The 20812-nt window shown below is 36.8% G+C and overlaps 1 protein-coding gene across 11 annotated transcripts in view; it reads right to left on the reverse strand.

Annotated features, from left to right (window-relative positions):
• Positions 1-304: 304 nt before the first annotated feature.
• The window catches only part of B3GALNT1 (beta-1,3-N-acetylgalactosaminyltransferase 1 (globoside blood group)), a 28838-nt gene continuing 8330 nt past the window's right edge, over positions 305-20812 (reverse strand). For 10 of the 11 annotated variants that reach the window (XM_007187088.3, XM_057545258.1, XM_057545253.1 and 7 more), the window contains 3 exons: positions 8660-8724; positions 5653-5745; positions 305-2899 (listed from right to left, as the gene is read on the reverse strand). In XM_007187088.3, coding sequence (XP_007187150.1) covers positions 1870-2865 — 996 coding nt within the window. In that variant the 5' untranslated portion in view covers positions 2866-2899; positions 5653-5745; positions 8660-8724 and the 3' untranslated portion in view covers positions 305-1869. The remainder of the gene's footprint in view (positions 2900-5652; positions 5746-8659; positions 8725-20812) is intronic. The other variant, XM_057545260.1, reaches the window with a different exon arrangement.

Raw genomic sequence — 20812 nt, forward strand, 5'->3', positions numbered from 1 at the left:
AAGTTCTCCCTCTGTAAATTCTTTGACTTAGCTTCCCAAACACCAATATAAAGTTATGCAAATTTGATCAAATCTAATCCTACCACAAAAATACCCACCATCTGTGTCTTAAAGTGACTCCCGGGGGGTGGTGGTGGTGGTGGGATGAATTGGGAGACTGGGACTGACACGTATACACTAATATGTATAAAATAGATAATAAGAACCTGCTGTATAAAAATAAATAAAATTCAAAAACAAAAAAAAGAAAGTAACTCCCTTATGGATCGGAATTAGCAAGGGCATAGATTGATTCCACAGAGTATTTCATTTAATTGATTTTATTGTAACTGGATCAGGTCTGAGAGGAGGGAAATGGAAATAGCCTTGTTATAAAGAATCAAACATTATAATGGTTCCAATTGAAATTAAGCTTTTCTTATAGGAGAATTATAAATATATGAGTATTACAAGAGCTGACTATATATTTTCAAGTTCATATTTTCTGCCAACAGATTTGATCTTTCGCCATCATGTAATCCAGAAAAAAGGAATCACTTGTCCCATATCAGGCATAATGGGAAATTGCACAATCCCAAGAATATGGGGGGGGGGCAAGGAGTGCTCCTCTTGGACCAACTAGCAGGTCAAAGCTGACCTACATCACCACTCCTATGAAAAAACGTGCTTCTCCATGACATGGAAATCAGACTTGATTTTAGACCACATAATAGGGCTTTCCTCTTGATGTGAAACTAATAACAATAGCAGCAGTGTTTTTTTTTTTTCCTTTTTATTCTCAAACTGATTGTTAATGAGAAAAAAACACGGAGCAGTTAACAATGCAACTTGAATCTTTAGTCTTCTCTTTCCAGCTCAAGCACTGAAATATGACACTCCTTTCATAATATTCTGGCCATCACGTTCTCTCTTTTCTTTTTGGCTTCAGAGTCCTTTCCAAAAGGAAACATGCTGCCTGGCATTCTACATTACTCCTAATTTCCAGGTGGAACAATGAGACAGATGAAGTGACATCTAAAAACACCAGGGATTATATTTTTAAAAACAAGACAATAATTCAGATCTTCTTGCTTTAATTCTTCTCTATATTACCACGACGAAATATTTATCAAAGTTCAAGAGATTACTGATATGCAATAATGACCAATATCTACACATTAATGGAGCTATTCATAATAAACTCATCAGTGAACTGGAAAAGAAGTTTAAATATAAAGAATGATTTTTCACTATTCTGTTTATACAATACTGAAACAACCATAACATTCAAACACCCATAAAAGTGCAAAACTTTAAGTAATATTAAATAATAATTGATAACTGAAATACTGCAACATCCTGAAGTACCTTCCGAATGACCAAAAAGAGATGAAATTTTGTTCAGTATAACTTCAGTTGTTTTACACAGAACTGTATATTTAAAAAAACTGTAATCCATGTAAGATATACACAAAACCCTGAACTGACTAGATTGTTCAATGAATAATACTCCACACTGCTTTGTTGTTATGGACAAACGAGTTTATAATTCAATGAAACCCATTTAAGAAGTTTTAATCTACAGAATGACACGTTCAAATTGTTTGGTCCTATGAGTTTTATTAATAACAAAAACCTCCCATTCCTTTATAAGATGTTTAATTCCTCTGAATATCATCTTTAAAAGGCCTGACTTGATTGTTGTCACAATAAACCACAGGTCAAGTACAACCCTCCAGTCTCCAGCCTATAGCCTCTTCATGAGTTTCAGTTCCGTGTAAGCCACACAGTGACCTTCCCATGAGTTTTCCATTGGAGATTTCATAGTCTAACTTTAACGTTTTCCACAAAGTATCCCTCCCTTCTCTAGGCTTTGGGTAGAATGTCAAATTAATAATGGCATGTGGTGTTCCTTAGCATAACCTGCCAAAATGTGATAATTTCCTTGGAAGAAAAGCCATGGGCTGCAATCACGCGTCTGAGTTGACAGACATCCAAATGGATCCTATATAAAAAGAAAAGGTTGGTGTCTTCCGGAATATGAATGTCCACTTTTAATAAATTCAAACAGATCCCAACATAAACATCTTCAAACTTGATGGGTTTTACGTGACTCATCATTTCATAGATTCTTGGCACCAAATCTCTGGACATTATATAACCCAACCCACTGCAGTAGGGAGGAAACACCTTGAAGGGATACTCCTGGTATGAAATATGGGTTTTTTGGTAAAATCCTCTATAAGAATAATTATCAATTAGAGGATAACCTGTGAAAAACTTCTCTGAGTGGTTTAAATTTAAAAGATACTTCACTAAATTGCCAGTATTGATGAAAACATCAGTGTCTGTCTTCATGATGTACCTGGCGTTGGGGCAAAACTCAGTTACCCACCTAAATGCCATAATTGTTTTCAAGGTCAGGTTATTGTACGTGTCTAAAAAATCTTGTCGTATTATGTCGCCATAAAGGAGGTGTTCATCCTCTAAGGATAATGCTAACACTTTGTCTTCCCTTTCAGCCTGTTGGCCTAATAAGAAAAATGTAAGAACCTCATATCCCCACCAAGACTTCTTTTCACCCCAAGTAACTCTAATGGCCTGTCTGGCTTTCACATCGGAGGGGTGTGAGGTCACCAGGATGACCAGAAATGGGTTTTGATGAGAGCAGTTCGAATGCTCTCGAAGTGTGAAGCGGAAGTCTTGTCTGTAAATGGGCTCATACTCATAGAAGTACATCAAGTTCACGCGTTCTACCACATTGTAGTGGGGAAGACTGAGGTACCACATCACCAGGAAGCTCAGGACCGACAGCAGCAGGAGGCTCCACTTCAGGGATCTCAGTGACATCCTACCCGGAAGGGTGGTCAGGAGTGCCGGGGCCATTCACAGCAACTCAGGAGCACGCGAGCCTCGGGTTCTGGAAGAGTTATCAAAGACCTGCTTAGTATGCCACCACCCAAAACACATTTTCAGATGATACCTGATCATCTACTTAAGGAAAAAGAGTTGGGAGAACAAAAGCTCCAAAGCAAAACCAAAAATCCTGACCTGAATCTACTTAACTTCATTTAACTAGAAGCAAACGGATACCAACAACCAAAAGTATATTTCAGCTTTTTACATCAAGACCAATGTTAAAAACATACCCTTAATTATTTGAGGAAAATTAATACTTCTTGTTTGACATAACTGTTGAAATAATTCTTTACTTCTTTTTCATAATGGTAAAGAAGAGAAGCAGTTTGCTTTATTTTTTACTGTAGATTTATTTTGTAACTCCCCCATTTATTTTGTAACTCCCCTTTTTCTGTCCCTCTGGATATCCAGAATAAAATCATTAATGCAAAGAGATATTATCGGCAACAAAATCATTAATGCAAAGAGATATTATCAGCAAATAATATCCATGTCCAAATAAACCAAGGGTCTTTCTCAGCTGTGTGATCTGATGTGAATTATAGCAAATCAGGAGTAAGAAAAAAACCCAATAGCTACAATTATTCATGGTGACCTGCTTGATATGGGATGAGATAAAGGTGGAGATGCTTCCCCCGAAAGGTGAGGCCTCTAAACACAAGAACGATAACCATCTCTGGAGTTTTCAAATGCACAAGACTATGAAACAGCTTTTACCTGCCCAAAATACCACCCCAGCCCCCTTTCTACCTCACTAGCTGAACTCAATGCTCAGTTTGGACAGCAAGTGCTTAAATTAAAGGCCTGCCCATAGTATGAGTTTTTGTGTGTTTCCCATTCTAATCCCACTCCAATCTAATCTAATCTAACTTCCCTGTTCAGAAATCCTGCACCAGATCAGAATCATGGGATGGAACCTCCTAGAACACTTGCTTTTACACGGAACTTCTAGCTGAGACATGAAAACTGAGCTAGGAGACACAGCGCATTCACAGTCGCAGCCTCGGCTCTGCTTTGGATCCCAAGGATAAGGCTGGTTTACAATTCGGGATCCCACAGGGCTTTCCCGGTGCCATGATCATGGGCCTCAGTCCAAAGACATTCACGTACTAAGTGTTTTCTAGAACTTCAACATCCACAGACTGCACCAGGCACTAAGGAGGCCAAAGGAAGAAGGAAATGGGAGGAGTACAAATCCCAAGGCAACAAGTAAACATGTCACAGCAATGTAGTACAGACTGTTCACGTCAAATGCTAAGGAACTTCAGAATGAGGGACAGATCAACAACATGAGGGGCAGGCTGAGGAAGCTTCTGACCGTGCCCTTTCACCCACAATCAACTGGGGGAGAGATCCTGGGAACCCAGAATTTGCTATGGAGGGCGCACATTAATGTCATTATATGGAAAGGCTGGTCTACCAAGGGTTCTACCTTGGGGCAATCTCAGGTCTTTGGACACACAGTTCTTCTGCCTCTTAATACATATAAAAATGACAGGATCTCAAGACTCTTTGTCCTTTCCCTCTGGCCATATCTTACCTGCCCTGATTACTTCTTGCTACAATATCCTTTCCTACCTCTAATGTTTTTTATATTTTAAGTCACATAGTACAATGTTTCGGCAAACTCTCTAGTTCAGTTTCATGTATATGTGTCTTGCCTTTCCACTTATACTCTATGACCTTGTCGGAAAGAACATTTTTCTTTTGACAAGAGTCAAAGTACAAGACAGAGACCTACAGCAAGAGTGCAATGAACACTGACCTGTCTGATATGCTATTTCTATTTGTATAAACATAAAATGTAGGTCTACCCATCCCACCCCCATCCTCCTTTCTCCCCCTTGCTAGCCTTACACAGCTAGCTCCCAGAAAAACCTGAAACAGAATAGACCTAGAACGAGAATTATGGAAGGAATTAATATCTTCTTACACTTTCTCCTCACCTGGCTACTAGACACAGCACAACCCTACGGAGCTCCATCTAATCTCAGCCATCGATGACCTGTGCATTTATTACAGCTGTTATCAAATGGCAGTTTTACGTCTCATTCTAACAAATCGGCACATTATAACAAATTTCGGACAAATGGAAGGAAAGCATCCTGAGTAAGGGGCTTCATGTATAACTGCACACAGGCAATGGAGGCCTGGCTACTCTTCAATAATGGGAAGAACTCAAAAACAGCAAATCTTATTATAAAAGTTATCCTATATGCATTCTACAAGCCACAGTTCATAAATGTGAAATTGCGTCTGCAGTTATGATGTCTACTGCTTACGGGCCTATGAAGAAAATAAAGTAGCAGCAAAAAGAAGAGGAACTATCTATTCCAAAAGTGGGGGAAGGTCTTTCAAGGATTGGCTGGAACAGACTTCAGGTTACCCACAACACAGGTGGCTCCAAAGGCAGAGACCAGAGCCCATACCTAGCTCTATCCTTTGCCAACCAGGGAGAGCTATGGGTATGTTATTTACCTCTGGAAGCCTCAGTTTCCTCATCTCTACAGAATGAAGATGTTAATACAGTGTGAATTAGTGACAGCGTGTGTAAAGCACAGATGGCCCGTGTCAGGTACGCAACAAACAAGGCTGTCATCATGAGCCGTGTTCCACCCTTTGCAGCTATTCCATCCTGTTTATGTTCACTAAATTGATTTTTATTGTCAAAAGGGATTATCCTAAAGAAATAATCTTGATGAATTCTTCTTACTTGATGAATGTTTCAAAGTGTAAACAGATTTTATTTCTTACCTTTTTGATTTATTTCTTCTGAGTGAAAGACCTTCAATTTCATCAACTGAACATTCAGTAGCAAGTAGTAGTCAAAAATAGTGCTTGAAATTTCTGTAAGATATATAAGAAATTTAATAGCATCTACTTATGGGTCAGGAAATTAGATGTCAAAGAGGGGAAGGGAACCCCCTTCCCCATTCCAATTTCTTTCTGAACATGTGCTGAAATAAAATGTTAAAAAAAGCCCACGAATCTACAGAATTCAGAAAGTTCATGGGTTCATCATGGAAGAAGAGCACTTGGTATTCAAGACGTAAAACCTCTAAGTTCTCACGGCAGATGGTGTCTTATGACATCCTACCACAGTTCCACTTGCCTGGATAAAGAACTCAGGGTCACTAAAAGAAGTGAAACATGAAACTTCTAAGAGACACTCTGCTGGTATCCTCTCTTTAATTCTCTGTTTCACACACATACACAGAAGGCAACCCTGACATGAGACTGTCAACTACCACTTCCCAATCCACTCCCTCCCCTGTGAACCTCTAGCTCTACTTACAAATACCCAAGACACATTAGTAAACTGAAAACTATGCAGCATATCTCAATTCCTGCCACGCTTTAGGATGCTCATATATTGATTTTCATCAGTCAAATTTAAAAACCAGAATAGGATGTGACAAACAGGAAGGCACTGATATGTATCACTCCTTATACCAAAAACACTCCAAATGGATTAAAGATTCAAATGGGAGAAAAATAAACTGCTAGGAGCACAGACACACAAAAAATACAAATGAACATTTAACAATTTTGAAGTGGGGAAGAACTTTTAGTTATCCCAACTAAGGAAACAACCCAGAACTCATAAAGGAAATTTTGATCAAATAAAAATTTCAGAAAGTTCTTGAACAAGGTTGAAAAGCAAAAAAACAACGTGATAAAAAGCACAAACAAGGTTAAAAGATTAAAAAAAAAAAACAGGGAAAAAATACCTAAGATATTTATAATAATTTATAAGCCAAATAAGAGTTCATACAGCTTAATAAGAAATAGATGAATGCAAAAAGAGAATAAACAGCCAAAGGGGAAGTTCTCAAAAGAATTACAAATGATCGATAAAACAAGAAAAGATATTCAAACTCACAAGTAAGCAGAGATATTGACAAAAATCTCAAACTGGAAAATTAAGGGGGTAAAATGACAATACTTAGTTTTTGTGAGGAAGAGGCATTCTTGTGCACTCTCTGGAGAGATTTATTAAACATGTATCAAAAACTTGAATGTGCACACTATTTGACCAATATCACTGCTAGCAATTTATCTTAAAGAAATAATCAGGCAACTGTGCATAATTTATAATATAAAAAATTATTTTAAAGTCTCCCAATAGGGAATTGGTTAAACAAAATTATGATACATCCATACAACAGTGTACATTTATCATTATATGCAATGATGCTTAGCTATATTCTCTTGATAATTACTTAGTGAAAGATGCAGTAGCAAGACTGCATATGTAGTATGATTCCTTTTGAAAGATGAAAAGACAAGTCTCCATAAATCCACATAGCCACACATGCAGAGCAAGATGTCTGGAAGGATGTGTCCCAATATGTCAATGGTTTCAATTCTGTGGACTTCCTGGAAGATTTCTTTCTTTTTTTTATCATTCGGATTTTCCACACTATTTGTGTATTGTCTTTGTGAATAGATAAAAACAAATTAAAAAAATTGGACTTCATGCTTGCATATCTCAAAGTTCCACTGAATGGTAGTAACCCTAAGCTAGCAGTTAGGATCCCAAGTTTCACCTTATCTCAGCTCTTCTCCCAAGGTGTGAGCATGTACAATTCATGACATCTCTAGTAGGTATTATTCTCTTTTGTCTCAGTAAATATTAACTAAATACAGTATGCAATGATTTTTAAAATCCATTTAAAACACTGTAATTCTAATATAACTCTAATAGGATGTATATTAGCTAATAATAATAGCATTATGTACACACACAAAACCGTTTATAAAGTGTTACAACAAATATTATTAGTTCCCCCCAATAACCCTATATTGTGGGCCAACTGGTTTTACTGTACATATTTTACAGGTGAATTTTAGAGTTCAAGTAAAATGAAGGTGAAATAAAAACACTCTGGGGCTTCCCTGGTGGTGCAGTGGTTGAGAGTCTGCCTGCTAATGCAGGGGACGCGGGTTCAAGCCCTGGTCTGGGAAGATCCCACATGCCGCAGAGCAATTAGGCCCGTGAGCCACAACTGCTGAGCCTGCGCGTCTGGAGCCTGCGCTCCGCAACAAGGGAGGCCGCGATAGTGAGAGGCCTGCGCATCGCGATGAAGAGTGGCCCCCGCTTGCCGCAGCTGGAGAAAGCCCTCGCACAGAAACAAAGACCCAACACAGCCAAAAATAAATAATAAATAAATAATAAATTAAAAGAAAAAAAAATTAAAACCTTTAAAAAAAACAAAAAACAAAACAAAACAAAAAAACACTCTGAAATGGACTAGGACTTATAAAGTGCACAAACTCTAGCTAAAAGAAGAACCAAGGGAATGTATTTTAGTATGAAGAAAAATGAACTCAGGAGGAAGGAATGGAATTCAAGAAACAAAGGTAAGTCAAGAGATTATTGAAAGATAATGAAAACTAGTAAATATACATAGTGAAAGAGAGAGAGCGAAGAATAAGCACAAAAACAGTATTTTTTGGTGTGGTTAAAAAAGTGAAACCAAAATACTATATAAAAATGATGTGGTTGCTGTAAAAAGAGTTTCATTTAATAATGTGTATTAACCTTTAGAGTGACGACCCTGAAAGAACAGACACTGAACATATACATTCCACACAGATTAAGAAATAAAAGAAACAAAGCAAGCTATCAACTCAACAGAGGGCAGGAGAAAAGGAAAAAAGCAGAGAAAATGCATGGCAAATGGAAAACCACAGAAGGAGGTGGCAAAAGTAAATTTAAATGCATCTGATATCAGAGTAAATATAAACGTAAACTCACCTACTGAAAAATAGACTCTCAGACTTGCTTAAAACTCTGCCATATACTACTTATAAGATGCATGCCTAAAACAAAACAACACAAAAAGTTTAAAAATTAGGAAATTTTTTAAAAATCAGGAAAATGCCAATCAGAAATCTGCTCTAGTTATTTATTAACATCATGTATTTAAATGAACAGCATTTAAAAGGGACAAGGAGATTTTGTTACTAATAAAAGGAAACAACATATACATTCCACACAGATCAAGATAAGTTAACAATCATGAAGCTATATAAACATAGAAACATAGTCTCAAAATACAGAAAGCCAACTCTGAAAAGTATGAGTACAAATGGGAAAATCTATAATCCTAATAGGAGATTTTTAACAAATCTCTCTAAATAACTAAATACATCAAGCAGAAAAAAATAAGGATGTGAGTGTTTCAAATAAAATTATTAATATTATTAATAGTCTTGATTTAGTACCTTTCATTCAATTAAAAAGAACAGGAATATTCTTTTCAAGACCACATGAAACATTTACTAAAAAACTGATCATGGACTTCCCTGGTGGTCCAGTGGTTAAGAATCCACCTGCCAATGCAGGGGAAACGGGTTTGATCCTTGGTCCGGGAAGATCCCACATGCCGTGGGGTAACTAAGGCCGTGCGCCACAACTGCTGAGCCTGCATGCCACAACTACCGAAGCCCGCATGCTCTGGGGCCTGCATGCCACAACTACTGAGCCCGCGTGCTGCAACTACTGAAGCCTGCATGCCTAGAGCCCATGCTCCTTAACAAGAGAAGCCACCGCTTGCCGCAACTAGAGAAAGCCCGTGTGCAGCAACGAAGACCCAGTGCAGCCAAAAAAAATAAATATAAATAAAATGATTATACTAAAAAAAAAAAACTGATCATATTAGGTTACATAAGCTGTCTCCAAAATTCAAAACTTAATTTAACACAGGCCCCATTATCTGACCACAGTATTATTTCAGCTTAACTACCAAAACATATCTTGAAAACCACATAAACAAACACACAAAAAATCCTGTCAGGAAACTCAAAACCCTTACACACCCAACTTTTGTTTAATCCATAAACTTAAAGAGAACACCACAATGGTAATCATAAAATACATGCAACTGAATACCAGCAATGTATAACATTTCAATGAGGAAGATATTATACCAATCCCTTACTTGAAAATTACTGGGGGAGAAGACAAGTCAATTTTTTTCTCTTGTTGTTTTGTTTTAAAGAGTGATTTGTAGTTCAGGGAAGACAAATAGCTCCAAGTGAAGAGGAGAAGCTCTTCTTTATAGAAAACTGCCAATTATGAATGTAGATAGAATGACAGAATAAGAAAACTATCATGTTGCAAACTTTCATGAAATTACTGATTCAGGCAATGATTATCAATCAGTGTTTTAATCATCAAATGAAAGATTGATGCGGAATTAGACATTGTATGGTACCAAAGTAACACCACAAAGATTACTTTTTACTTGTAAGGACTGAAAAAAAATATAAAATTCACAGTGAAGGAATGCTACCACTCTCATCCAATCATCAATCTCAGCATTATAAATAATGGAACAAACACATATTATGTGTCTCCAAATGAGATACAATGTTAAGTGTACATCCTAGCCAAAATGTTTAACTGGAATCTAATCACGTTTTATATGAAATACAGAGAGTAGAAGAACAAGCTAAGAACTCCACAAGGAAACACTCCAACAAACCCAGGAGGTGGGGTGTTCTATGGGACAACAAGCATGGTGTCTACAGCTAGTCAATTCCGTAAAGCAAGGGATGGCTCGATTAAAAGAGATTAAGAGACATACACAATTGCAGTGTATGATCCCAGACTGGATCCTGGAGAAACTGAAGACAATGTTGATATTAGGTGATGTGAAAAGGATTATTTATTTTGGGGCTTCCCTGGTGGCGCAGTGGTTGAGAATCTGCCTGCCAATGCAGGGGACACGGGTTCGAGCCCTGGTCTGGGAAGATCCCACATGCTGCGGAGCAACTAGGCCCGTGAGCCACAACTACTGAGCCTGCGCGTCTGGAGCCTGTGCCCCGCAACAAGAGAGGCCACGACAGTGAGAGGTCCGCACACCACGATGAAGAGTGGCCCCCACTTGCCGCAACTGGAGAAAGCCCTCGCACAGAAACGAAGACCCAACACAGCCAATAAATAAATTAAAAAAAAAAAAAAAAAGGATTATTTATTTTGTTAGGTGTGATGATGTTACCTGAAAATGTTCCTGGGTAAATAAATGTGCTATATCCATACAATGGAATACTATTCAGCTATAAAAAGAAACAAAGTACTGATACAGGCTATAACATTTTATTTAAGAATTCAGAACATGGGGATGGCTTCACTGGGGAATTTACCAAACATACAAAGAAGAACTTATACCAATCATTCTCAAACTCTTCCAAAAGACTGAAGAGGAGGGAACACACCCAAAGTCATTCTATGAAGCCACTATCACCCTGATACCAAAATCAGACAAAGATACCACCAAAAAAGAAAATTACAGGCCAATATCTTTAATGAATATAGATGCAAAAATTCTCAACAAAATACTAGCAAACCGAATTCAAGAACACAAAAAAAAGGTCATACAACGTGATCAAATTGGATTCATTTATCCCAGGGTCACAAGGATGGTTCAACGTATGCAAATCAATCAATGTGATACACCACATCAACGAAAGAAAAGACAAAACCACATGATCATTTCAACAGATGCAGAAAAAGGATCTGATAAAATTCAACATACATTCATGTTAAAAACTCTTATCAAAGTGAGTATAGAGGGAACATATCTCAACATAATAAAAGCTATTTTTGACAAAGCCACAGCCAACATAATACTTGGTAAAAAGCTAAAAACCTTATCACTAAAATCTAGAAGAAGACAAGGATGCCCACTCTCACCACTTCTATTCAACGTAGTATTGGAAGTCCTAGCCACGGCAATCAGAGAAGAAAAAGAAATAAAACGTATCCAAATTGGAAAGGAAAATGTAAAAATTGTCATTATATGTAGATGACATGATACCATATATAGAAAACTCCACACAAAAACTACTAGAACTGATAAACAAACTCAGTACGTTAGCAAGATACAAAATCACCATACAGAAATCTGTTGCATTTATTTACACTAATAATGAAATGTAGAAAGGGAAAGTTTTTAAAAAATCCCTTTTAAAATTGCATCAAAAAAGAAAAATACTTAGGAATAAACCTCACCAAGGAGGAGAAAGACTTATATATTGAGAACTATAAGACATTGATAAAGGAAACTGAAGCTGATTCAAAGATATACCATGTTATTGGATTAGAAGAATTAATATTGTTAAAATGGCCATACTACCCAAAACAATCTACAGATTTAATGCGATCCCTATCAAATTACACGAGATTTTTCACAGAACCAGAACAAATAATCCTAAAATTTATATGGAATCACAAAAGACCCAGAATTACCAAAGCAATCCTGAGAAAAAAGATCAAAGCTGGAGGCATAACCCTCCTAGACTTCAGACAATACTACAAAGCTACAGTAATCAAAACAGCATGGTACTGGCACAAAAACAGACATATGGATCAATGGAACAGAACAGAAAGCCCCAAAATAAACCTATACACCTACAGTCAATTAATCTTTGAAAGGAGACAAGAATATACAATGGAGAAAAGACAGTCTCTTCAGCAAGTGGTGTTGGGAAAGCTGGACAGCCGCATGTAAACCAATGAAGTTAGAACACTCCCTCACACTATACACAAAAATAAACTCAAAATGGCTTAAAGACTTTGTATATAAGACTTGACACCATAAAACTCCTAAAAGAGAACATAGGCAAAACATTCTCTGACATAAATTGTAGCAATGTTTTCTTAGGTCAGTCTCCCAAGGCAATAGAAATAAAAGCAAAAATAAACAAATGGGATATAATTAAACTTACAGGCTTCTGCAAAGCAAAAGAAACTATAAACAAAATGAAAAGACAAATTACAGACTGGGAAAAATATTTGAAAACGATGTAACTGACAAGGGCTTAATTTCCAAAATATACAAAAAGCTCATACAACTCAGTTACAAAAAAACAAACAACCCAATAAAAAAATGGGCAGAAGACCTAAACAGACGTATCTCCAAAGAAAACAAATAGATGGCCAATAGGCACATGAAAAGATGCTCAACTTCACTAATTATTAGAGAACTGCAAATCAAAACTACAATGAGGTATGACCTCACACTGGTCAGAATGGTCATCTTCAAAAAGTCTACAAATAATAAATGCTGGAGAGGGAGTGGAGAAAAGGGAACCCTTCTACACTGTTGGTGAGAATGCAAACTGTTGCAGCCACTATGAAAAGCAGTATGGAAGTTCCTTAAAAAACTAAAACTAGAGATACCATATGATCCAGCAAACCCGCTCCTCCGCATATATCCAGAAAAAAACTCTAATTTGAAAAGATACATGCACCCCAACGTTCACAGCAGCACTATTTACAATAGCCAAGACATGGAAGCAACCCTAAATTTCCATTGACAGACGAATGGATAAAGAAAATGTGGAATACAATGGACTGCTACTCAGCCATAGAAAAGAGTGAAATAATGCCATTTGCAGCAACATGGATGGACCTAGAGATTATCACATTAAATGAAGTCAGACAGAGAAAGGCAAATATCATATGGCATCATCTATATGTGGAATCTAAAATATGATACGAATGAACTTATTTACAAAACAGAAACAGACTCACCGACATAGAAAACAAACTTATAGTTACCAAAGGGGAAGGGGCATGTGGGATAAATTAGGAGTCTGGGATTAGCAGATACAAACTACTATATATAAAGTAAATAAACAAGTTCCTACTGTATAGCACGAGGAACTATATTCAATATCCTGTAATAAACCATAATGAAAAAGAATATTTATGTGTGTGTGTGTGTATATATATATGTGTGTGTATGTATACACACACACACACATACACATACACATATATATATAAAACTGAATCACTTTGCTGTACACTGGAAACTAACACAACATTGTAAATTAACTACACTTCAAGAAAAAAAAAAAAAAAGAATTCAGAAAATGGGTGAACCAAAAAAACATGATGCTAAGTAAAAGAAACCCAACACAAAAGACCATATATTATATGAAATGCCCAGGACAGACAAATCTATAGGCAGTAGGTTAGTGGTTACCTGGGGGTGGGATCAGTGACTGACTGCAAATGGACATAAAGGATCTTTTTAGGGTAATGGAAATATTTAAAAATTTGAGGGGCTTCCCTGGTGGCGCAGTGGTTGAGAATCTGCCTGCCAATGCAGGGGACACGGGTTCAAGCCCTGGTCTGGGAGGATCCCACATGCCACGGAGCAACTAGGCCTGTGAGCCACAATTACTGAGCCTGCGCATCTGGAGCCTGTGCTCCGCAACGAGAGGCCGTGATAATGAGAGGCCTGCGCACCGCGATGAAGAGTGGCCCCCACTTGCCACAACTAGAGAAAGCCCTCACACAGAAACGACCCAACACAGCCATAAATAAATAAATAAATAAAAATTAAACTTAAAAAAAAAAATTTGATTGTGGTAATGGTTGCAGAACCCTGTAAATTCAGTAAAAATCATTCAATTGTATAATTAAAATGAAATAACTGTATGGTATGTAAGTCATACCTCAATAAAGCTGTTAAATTTTTTTTTAATTTAAAAAATATTTTCCTATTTTTAAGAGTCATATGCTGATATATTTAGGAGTAGAATGTCACAATATCTATATTTAATTTAAAATATTTCAGTAATAAAAACTAAAGAGAGGGCTTCCCTGGTGGCGCAGTGGTTGAGAATCTGCCTGCCAATGCAGGGGATACAGGTTCGAGCCCCGGTCTGGGAAGATCCCACATGCCACGGAGCAACTGGGCCTGTGAGCCACAATTACTGAGCCTGTGCGTCTGGAGCCTGTGCTCCGCAACAAGAGAGGCCGCGATAGTGAGAGGCCCGCGCACCGTGAGGAAGAGTGGCCCCCACTTGCCACAGCTAGAGAAAGCCCTCGCACAGAAACGAAGACCCAACACAGCCATAAATAAAATAAATAAATAAATAAATAAATAAAAACAAAACTAAAGAGAGTTAAGAAAAGAAAAAAATTCCCTCTCTCATGTATTTCTGGTGGAGTAAAAAGTGGTAACACCTCTATGGAGGGCAGTTTGGAAATACATACTTATACAAATTACAAATACATTTATTATTTTATCAGTAATTTTGTTCCTGAAGTTTATTTCAGATACAGGTGCATATGTCCAAAATGATGCACGTATATAAGGTTACTGGCTGCAAAATTGTTTGTAACAGTAAATAATTAAAAATAAGCCAAGGGATCACAATGAGAGATTTCTTATATAAACCATGATACATCCACCCAATAGAAAACTTTACAGCAGTTAAAAAAAAAAAGAATAAGGATGTTCTCTAAGTACTGACATGGAAAGATTTCTAGAATACATCAAGTGAAGAAGTAAGATATAGAACGATGTTTATGTTAACTTTTGTGTTAGAAAGGAATACGAAATAAAACCAGTATTTGTATGTACATATGAAAAACAGTGGAAAGACACACATAGTAGACAGAGAGGAATGTGGTGGATAAGAAAGAAAGGTGAGAGCACTCCTTTTTATATTACTTTGTTATACTACTTGGCATCACTTTGTTATATTACTTAGTAATATCACTTTGTTATATTAGTTACTTATATATATTTTAAATATTATTTTGACTCTTGTACTTGAATACATTAAAATTCAAAACAATGAAAACAAAAATTTTCCCTCCTCATTTAAAAAAGTGCTACATATGAAAATGCACTGGGTATTACTAAAACAATCTTTACAGAAAATTAACTTTTAAAAATAATGTACTTTTTTAGGACTTCCCTGGTGGAACAGTGGTTAAGAATCCGCGTGCCAATGCAGGAGACACGGGTTCGATCCCTGGTCCGGGAAGATCCCACATGCTGCAGAGCAACTAAGCCCGTGCACCACACCTACTGAGCCTGTGCTCTAGAGCCCGTGAGCCACAACTACTGAGCCTGCGTGCCACAACTACTGAAGCCCACATGCCTAGAGCCCGTGCTCCGCAACAAGAGAAGCCACCGCAATGAGAAGCATGCACATCGCAACAAAGAGTAGTCCCCACTTGCTGCAACTAGAGAAAGCCCGTGCACAGCAATGAAGACCCAGTGCAGCCAAAAATAAATAAATTTATAAAAAAAGAAAAAAGAAAACATAAAAATAATGTACCTTTTTAAAAAAGTAGAATTACTTTATATATTTTTTGTATCCATGTGATATATTTTTTGTATCCATGTGATATATTTTTTTACTGGCTTATAATTTACATACAGTAAAATTCATCCTTTTTGTTGTACTGTTCTGTAAGTTTTGACGCTATGTAACCACCAGCACAATCAAGATATGAACAGTTCCATCACAACAAACATTCTACTGGTGTCCCTCTGTAATCAATTCTTCCCCCAACACCCAGGCAACCACTGATGTTTTTCATCCCTATATTTTTGCCTTTACCAGAATGTCACATAAATGAAATGTTATGCAGACTTTTTAGTCTGTCTTCTTTCATCAGCATTAACAGATAACATATTTTAAAAAACAGATTGAAAATAAATGATCTGAATATAAGAAATTTAAAAAATTCCTATGTTATTACTAAGAAAATAAAAGGAATAATAAAGATAAAACAGAAAATAATGAAAAACAAAAAACCAATACAGATGATTATTAAAAAAAACAAACATTAGGAACAGATAGGAAGTTCCTTAACCTGTTGAAGAAACCATAGCAAACTTAATGATGAAACTTCAGAAGTATTTCCATTAAAGTCAGGAAAAAGACAAGGATGCCCACTATCACCTCTACTATTCAGTGTTTTTCTAGTGAGCCTTACTATCCCCTAAACAAGAAGAGGAAATAAGATATAAAAATCGTCAAGGAAGGGAAAAAACTGCCCTTATTTTCATATTATATAATCATCTACATAGAAAACTCAAGGGGAAAAAGATAACATAAAAGAACTAACAGGTTTACCAAGATGCTGGATATGAGCTTACATACAAATCAGAAACATTAAAACAATAAATAAAATTAAAATCTAACACGAAAAACACAATAGCAACAAAAACTACAGTGTCAAATAAAGGTAACAAAAGATGTGCTGAGCCCTGATGTAGAAAACTAAAAAACTTTTCTGAAGAGTATAAAAAAGATGTGAATAAACAACAGAGATAACATGTTCGGGGATAACATGTTCGGGGATAAGAAAACTCCAGTGTAAGATTCCACTTCCCCAAACTGATCAATAAATTCATAGGATTATGAAAGGAACTTAATGATCTAGGAATAACCAACAAAATTTTGAGAACAAAGAATGAAGTTGGGGTTCTGGTGGATTTGGTGTTATCAAATATTTTGCAGAGCTCAGTAATTAAACCAGAGGAATAGAACAACGTATTAAACAGCTGGATAACAGGACCAGAAATAGACCCACCCATCCATAGGGACTTGAAAAATGGCAGAGGTGGCTCTGCAAACCAATGGGGAAAGTATTCAATAAACTGTTTTGGAATAAATGTGGAAAAAGTAAAATTATATTCATATTTCTAAAATAAAATACCGAGTCGATAAAAGAATTAAATGTAAAAAAAGCAAAACTAATACCACGATAAGAAATACAGAATAGATTTGTGACCTTAGCATGGGGGAAGTCTTTGTAAACAAGTCACAAAAAGCATATCCCATAAAAGAGAGGCGAAACAGATTGGGTCACAACAAGATATCAAACTACTTATAAGACAAGACACCATAAACACAGTTAAAAGATGAGCCACATGGGACTTCCCTGGTGGTCCAGGGGTTAAGACTCCATGCTTCCACTGCAGGGGGCGTGGGTTCGATCCCTGCTCAGGGAACTAAGATCCTGCATGTCACGTGGTGCCACCAAAAATAATAAAATAAAATAAAATATTAAAAAAAAAAATACATGAGCCTCAGGCTCAGAGAAGATATTTACAACAAGTAAAAACAAAGGACTGGTATACAGAATCTCTTCTGGATATATATTCGTTATATAATATATATTTGTAATAATCTGCTGTCATTATTTTCTGTTTATATAAAGTTTATATAAAACTTACAAATCAAAAGGAAAATGAGTGACATGAACAAGAAGTTCACAGAAGAGGAAAGAAAGAGTGGCCAACGGACATGAAAAGAGGGTTGATCTCAATAGTAATCAGGGAAATGCAAATTAAAGTCAGATACAAAATTTTTAAACCATTGAAAAATCTCCAAGTTTAATATTAATCAGGTACTGGAGTAAATGCTATTTGTCACACACCGTGAAGCACAAACTGTTGCAGCCCCTCTGGTAAGCAATAGGGCTGCATCTAGCAAAACTGAAAACCAGCCACTCCTCTTGTGGGAACACACCCTAGAAAAACTCTCATACGTGTACCCATGTGGAGACATGTACAAGCATGCTCATTTAGGGGGACTACGAAAGTGGAAAATTCGAGGTAACCTAATTGTCTATCCATAAGATAATAGATAAATAAAACCTGGTCTGTCTTCCAGTGGAATCCTACAAGATAGTTACTGGATTTGTACATAGTATATCAATTTGAAAATAAAAAGTTGAGTAAAAAAATACAAGTTGAATGACTACACATATATAAAATACACCATTTAGATAAACAGTTTTAAACCACACACAAGAAACAGTAAGCTTTCAGAAGCAGCTATAAAACTATTTTTTAAAGGGACCGCAGGAACACCTTCCATGCTAAGCAGTGTGGGTGTCACTGTGAAAGAATGAAGGGGGTGTGTGGGGAAAACATGAGAAAATAGATTAGACACAAATACTATAAAATATTAGCAGTTGTTAATTCAGGGTGATAGAAAAATAGGCCTTCTCTTATAGTTTTCTTTGTAATTTAAATTTATCAAAACAGGAAAAAAAGCATAATAAAAATGCACGTAGATGGCTCACCCTCAATCTTGTCTGCAACACTTAATGGCTGTGTGACCTTGGAGAAGTTAACTTCTCAAAAGTGTCTCCTTCCAGATATACATCATCAATACCAATTTAGTTACTGTGAGGTTTATGTGGAGAACATGAATTAACCAGTCAGCACTACGGCACTCTGTAGTTTCTGAAGTTAAACGACATTCAGCCATGCAGATAAATGCACACACTATGAGGTCACAGAAGTCAAGCTGGCCTGGCCTGAGATCTGGGATTGGCTCATTCCCTGACAGTGGGAGCACAGGTCTTCTTAGGAAGGCTGAGCAGTGGGCTTTGTGAACCCTGACACTGTTCTAAATCCCATGTCCCAGGGGAGGGACAGAAAGAAAAACCTAAAACATCAATGCATAGAAAAATATAAAAAGGCCCAACAAGGACACTATTATTTTACTACTGACTTCTTAAATAATAATGTCACATAGCACCGTCAACAAATTATATTTATAATTTAAAAATAATTTTCATTTTATAAAAAATAAACTTGTGATTGTATTAACTGCACATGCATTCACCAACCAGACTCTAAATAATTTACATTAAGCAAACCATCTTCTCTATCTTACAAGTGTAGCACAACACTGGGTGCACAGCAGGCCACCAGTAATTACTGTTGATTTGGTGGCTGATCAACAACAGCTGAAGAAACATCTCAAATAATAGAAAAGCCCAGAAAACCTACAGAGACAGAACAGTTGTCAGCTTCCAGATTATTAAGCATGCAAATGCTTTAACCATCAAATGAAACCACTGTCCTCAGAGAAGGAACCAACATCTCAGTTATTAAGCACAGAACTTTATGGCAGCCAAAGACAGCTGCATCTGTGTCTTATCTACAGGTGTTACAGAGCCTCAAAAGGGCTGTGGACCAAAAAGCTGGACATCATTCAAACTATTATTTTTTAATGGAGGGCTTTTCAGAGTTTTTAATATGTTGATGTACGTTCTCTGAGAAGAGGATATATTACGCAATGTTTCTCAAACTTATCTGAACAAAGAACCCATTTTAAGTTTCAGAGCCTCTGGCAGGACTAGAATTCCGCACTTTGGGAAATGCTATCCTAGAACATCTTTGTATTCACTGAATCATGAAACTAATTTTGATGATTTAATAAATAAATATTTAAGTAGTAGTTTGAAGTAAAAAAGGAAACCCAAAAAACTAAACAAACTGGTTTAACTACTTTGGAAAATTTTTTAGTGTTATTCACTAAGATATAACATACATGTACCCAATGACACGGCTACTACACCCTCAGGCAGAACACTCAACAACGTATATGTCCATAAGGACACCAAAAAAATGTTCACTAAAGTTTTTAATAGCACACTATTCATGAGAGTCCCAACCTGGAAACAACCCACAGTAGAAGAAAGAAATTTAGAGAATAGCACATTATACAAAATGAAAACGAACAAACTACATCTCCACATGACATCACGGAGAATCTCTCAACCATAAGGTTGAGCTACAGAAGCCAGGTACATAAAGAACAGACACTACAATGAGATTTACACAAAGTTGAAAAGCAGGCAGAAGTAATCTAAAGCATTAGAATTCAGGACACTGGTGACTTCTGGGGAGAAGGAGGAAATATAATTGGGAGAGACCGGAGGGGACCTTCTGGGGTGTTGGCCATGTGCTGTTTCTGTACCTAGATGGTAGCTACAGGTGTGTTCACTCTGATAATTTATCTTCTAACTTGCACACTTTTCTTTTTGCATGCCATACTTCAATAGAAATGTACAAAAGAGCTTGGCAGTCCAATCAATTATCTGTTTACTCAGATACTATGTGCATTCAGTGTAGGCAGGTGTCCACACGATGTGCTGGCCCTGGATTCCCCAGCTATGGGAAGAGCACAGGCACTAAGCCATGTCATCTTCAAGAGAGCCCACAAATTAAGGAGCTTTAAAGACCTTTACTGTTCACCTTTCACAGGTGAGGAAACTAAGGCTTAGAGAGAGTCAGTAACTTGCCCAAAGTCACAGGCTATAAGTGGTAGAGACAAAAATCAA

This window comes from Balaenoptera acutorostrata, chromosome 4 (assembly GCF_949987535.1).
Source record: "Balaenoptera acutorostrata chromosome 4, mBalAcu1.1, whole genome shotgun sequence".
NCBI classification, from domain to species: domain Eukaryota; kingdom Metazoa; phylum Chordata; class Mammalia; order Artiodactyla; family Balaenopteridae; genus Balaenoptera; species Balaenoptera acutorostrata.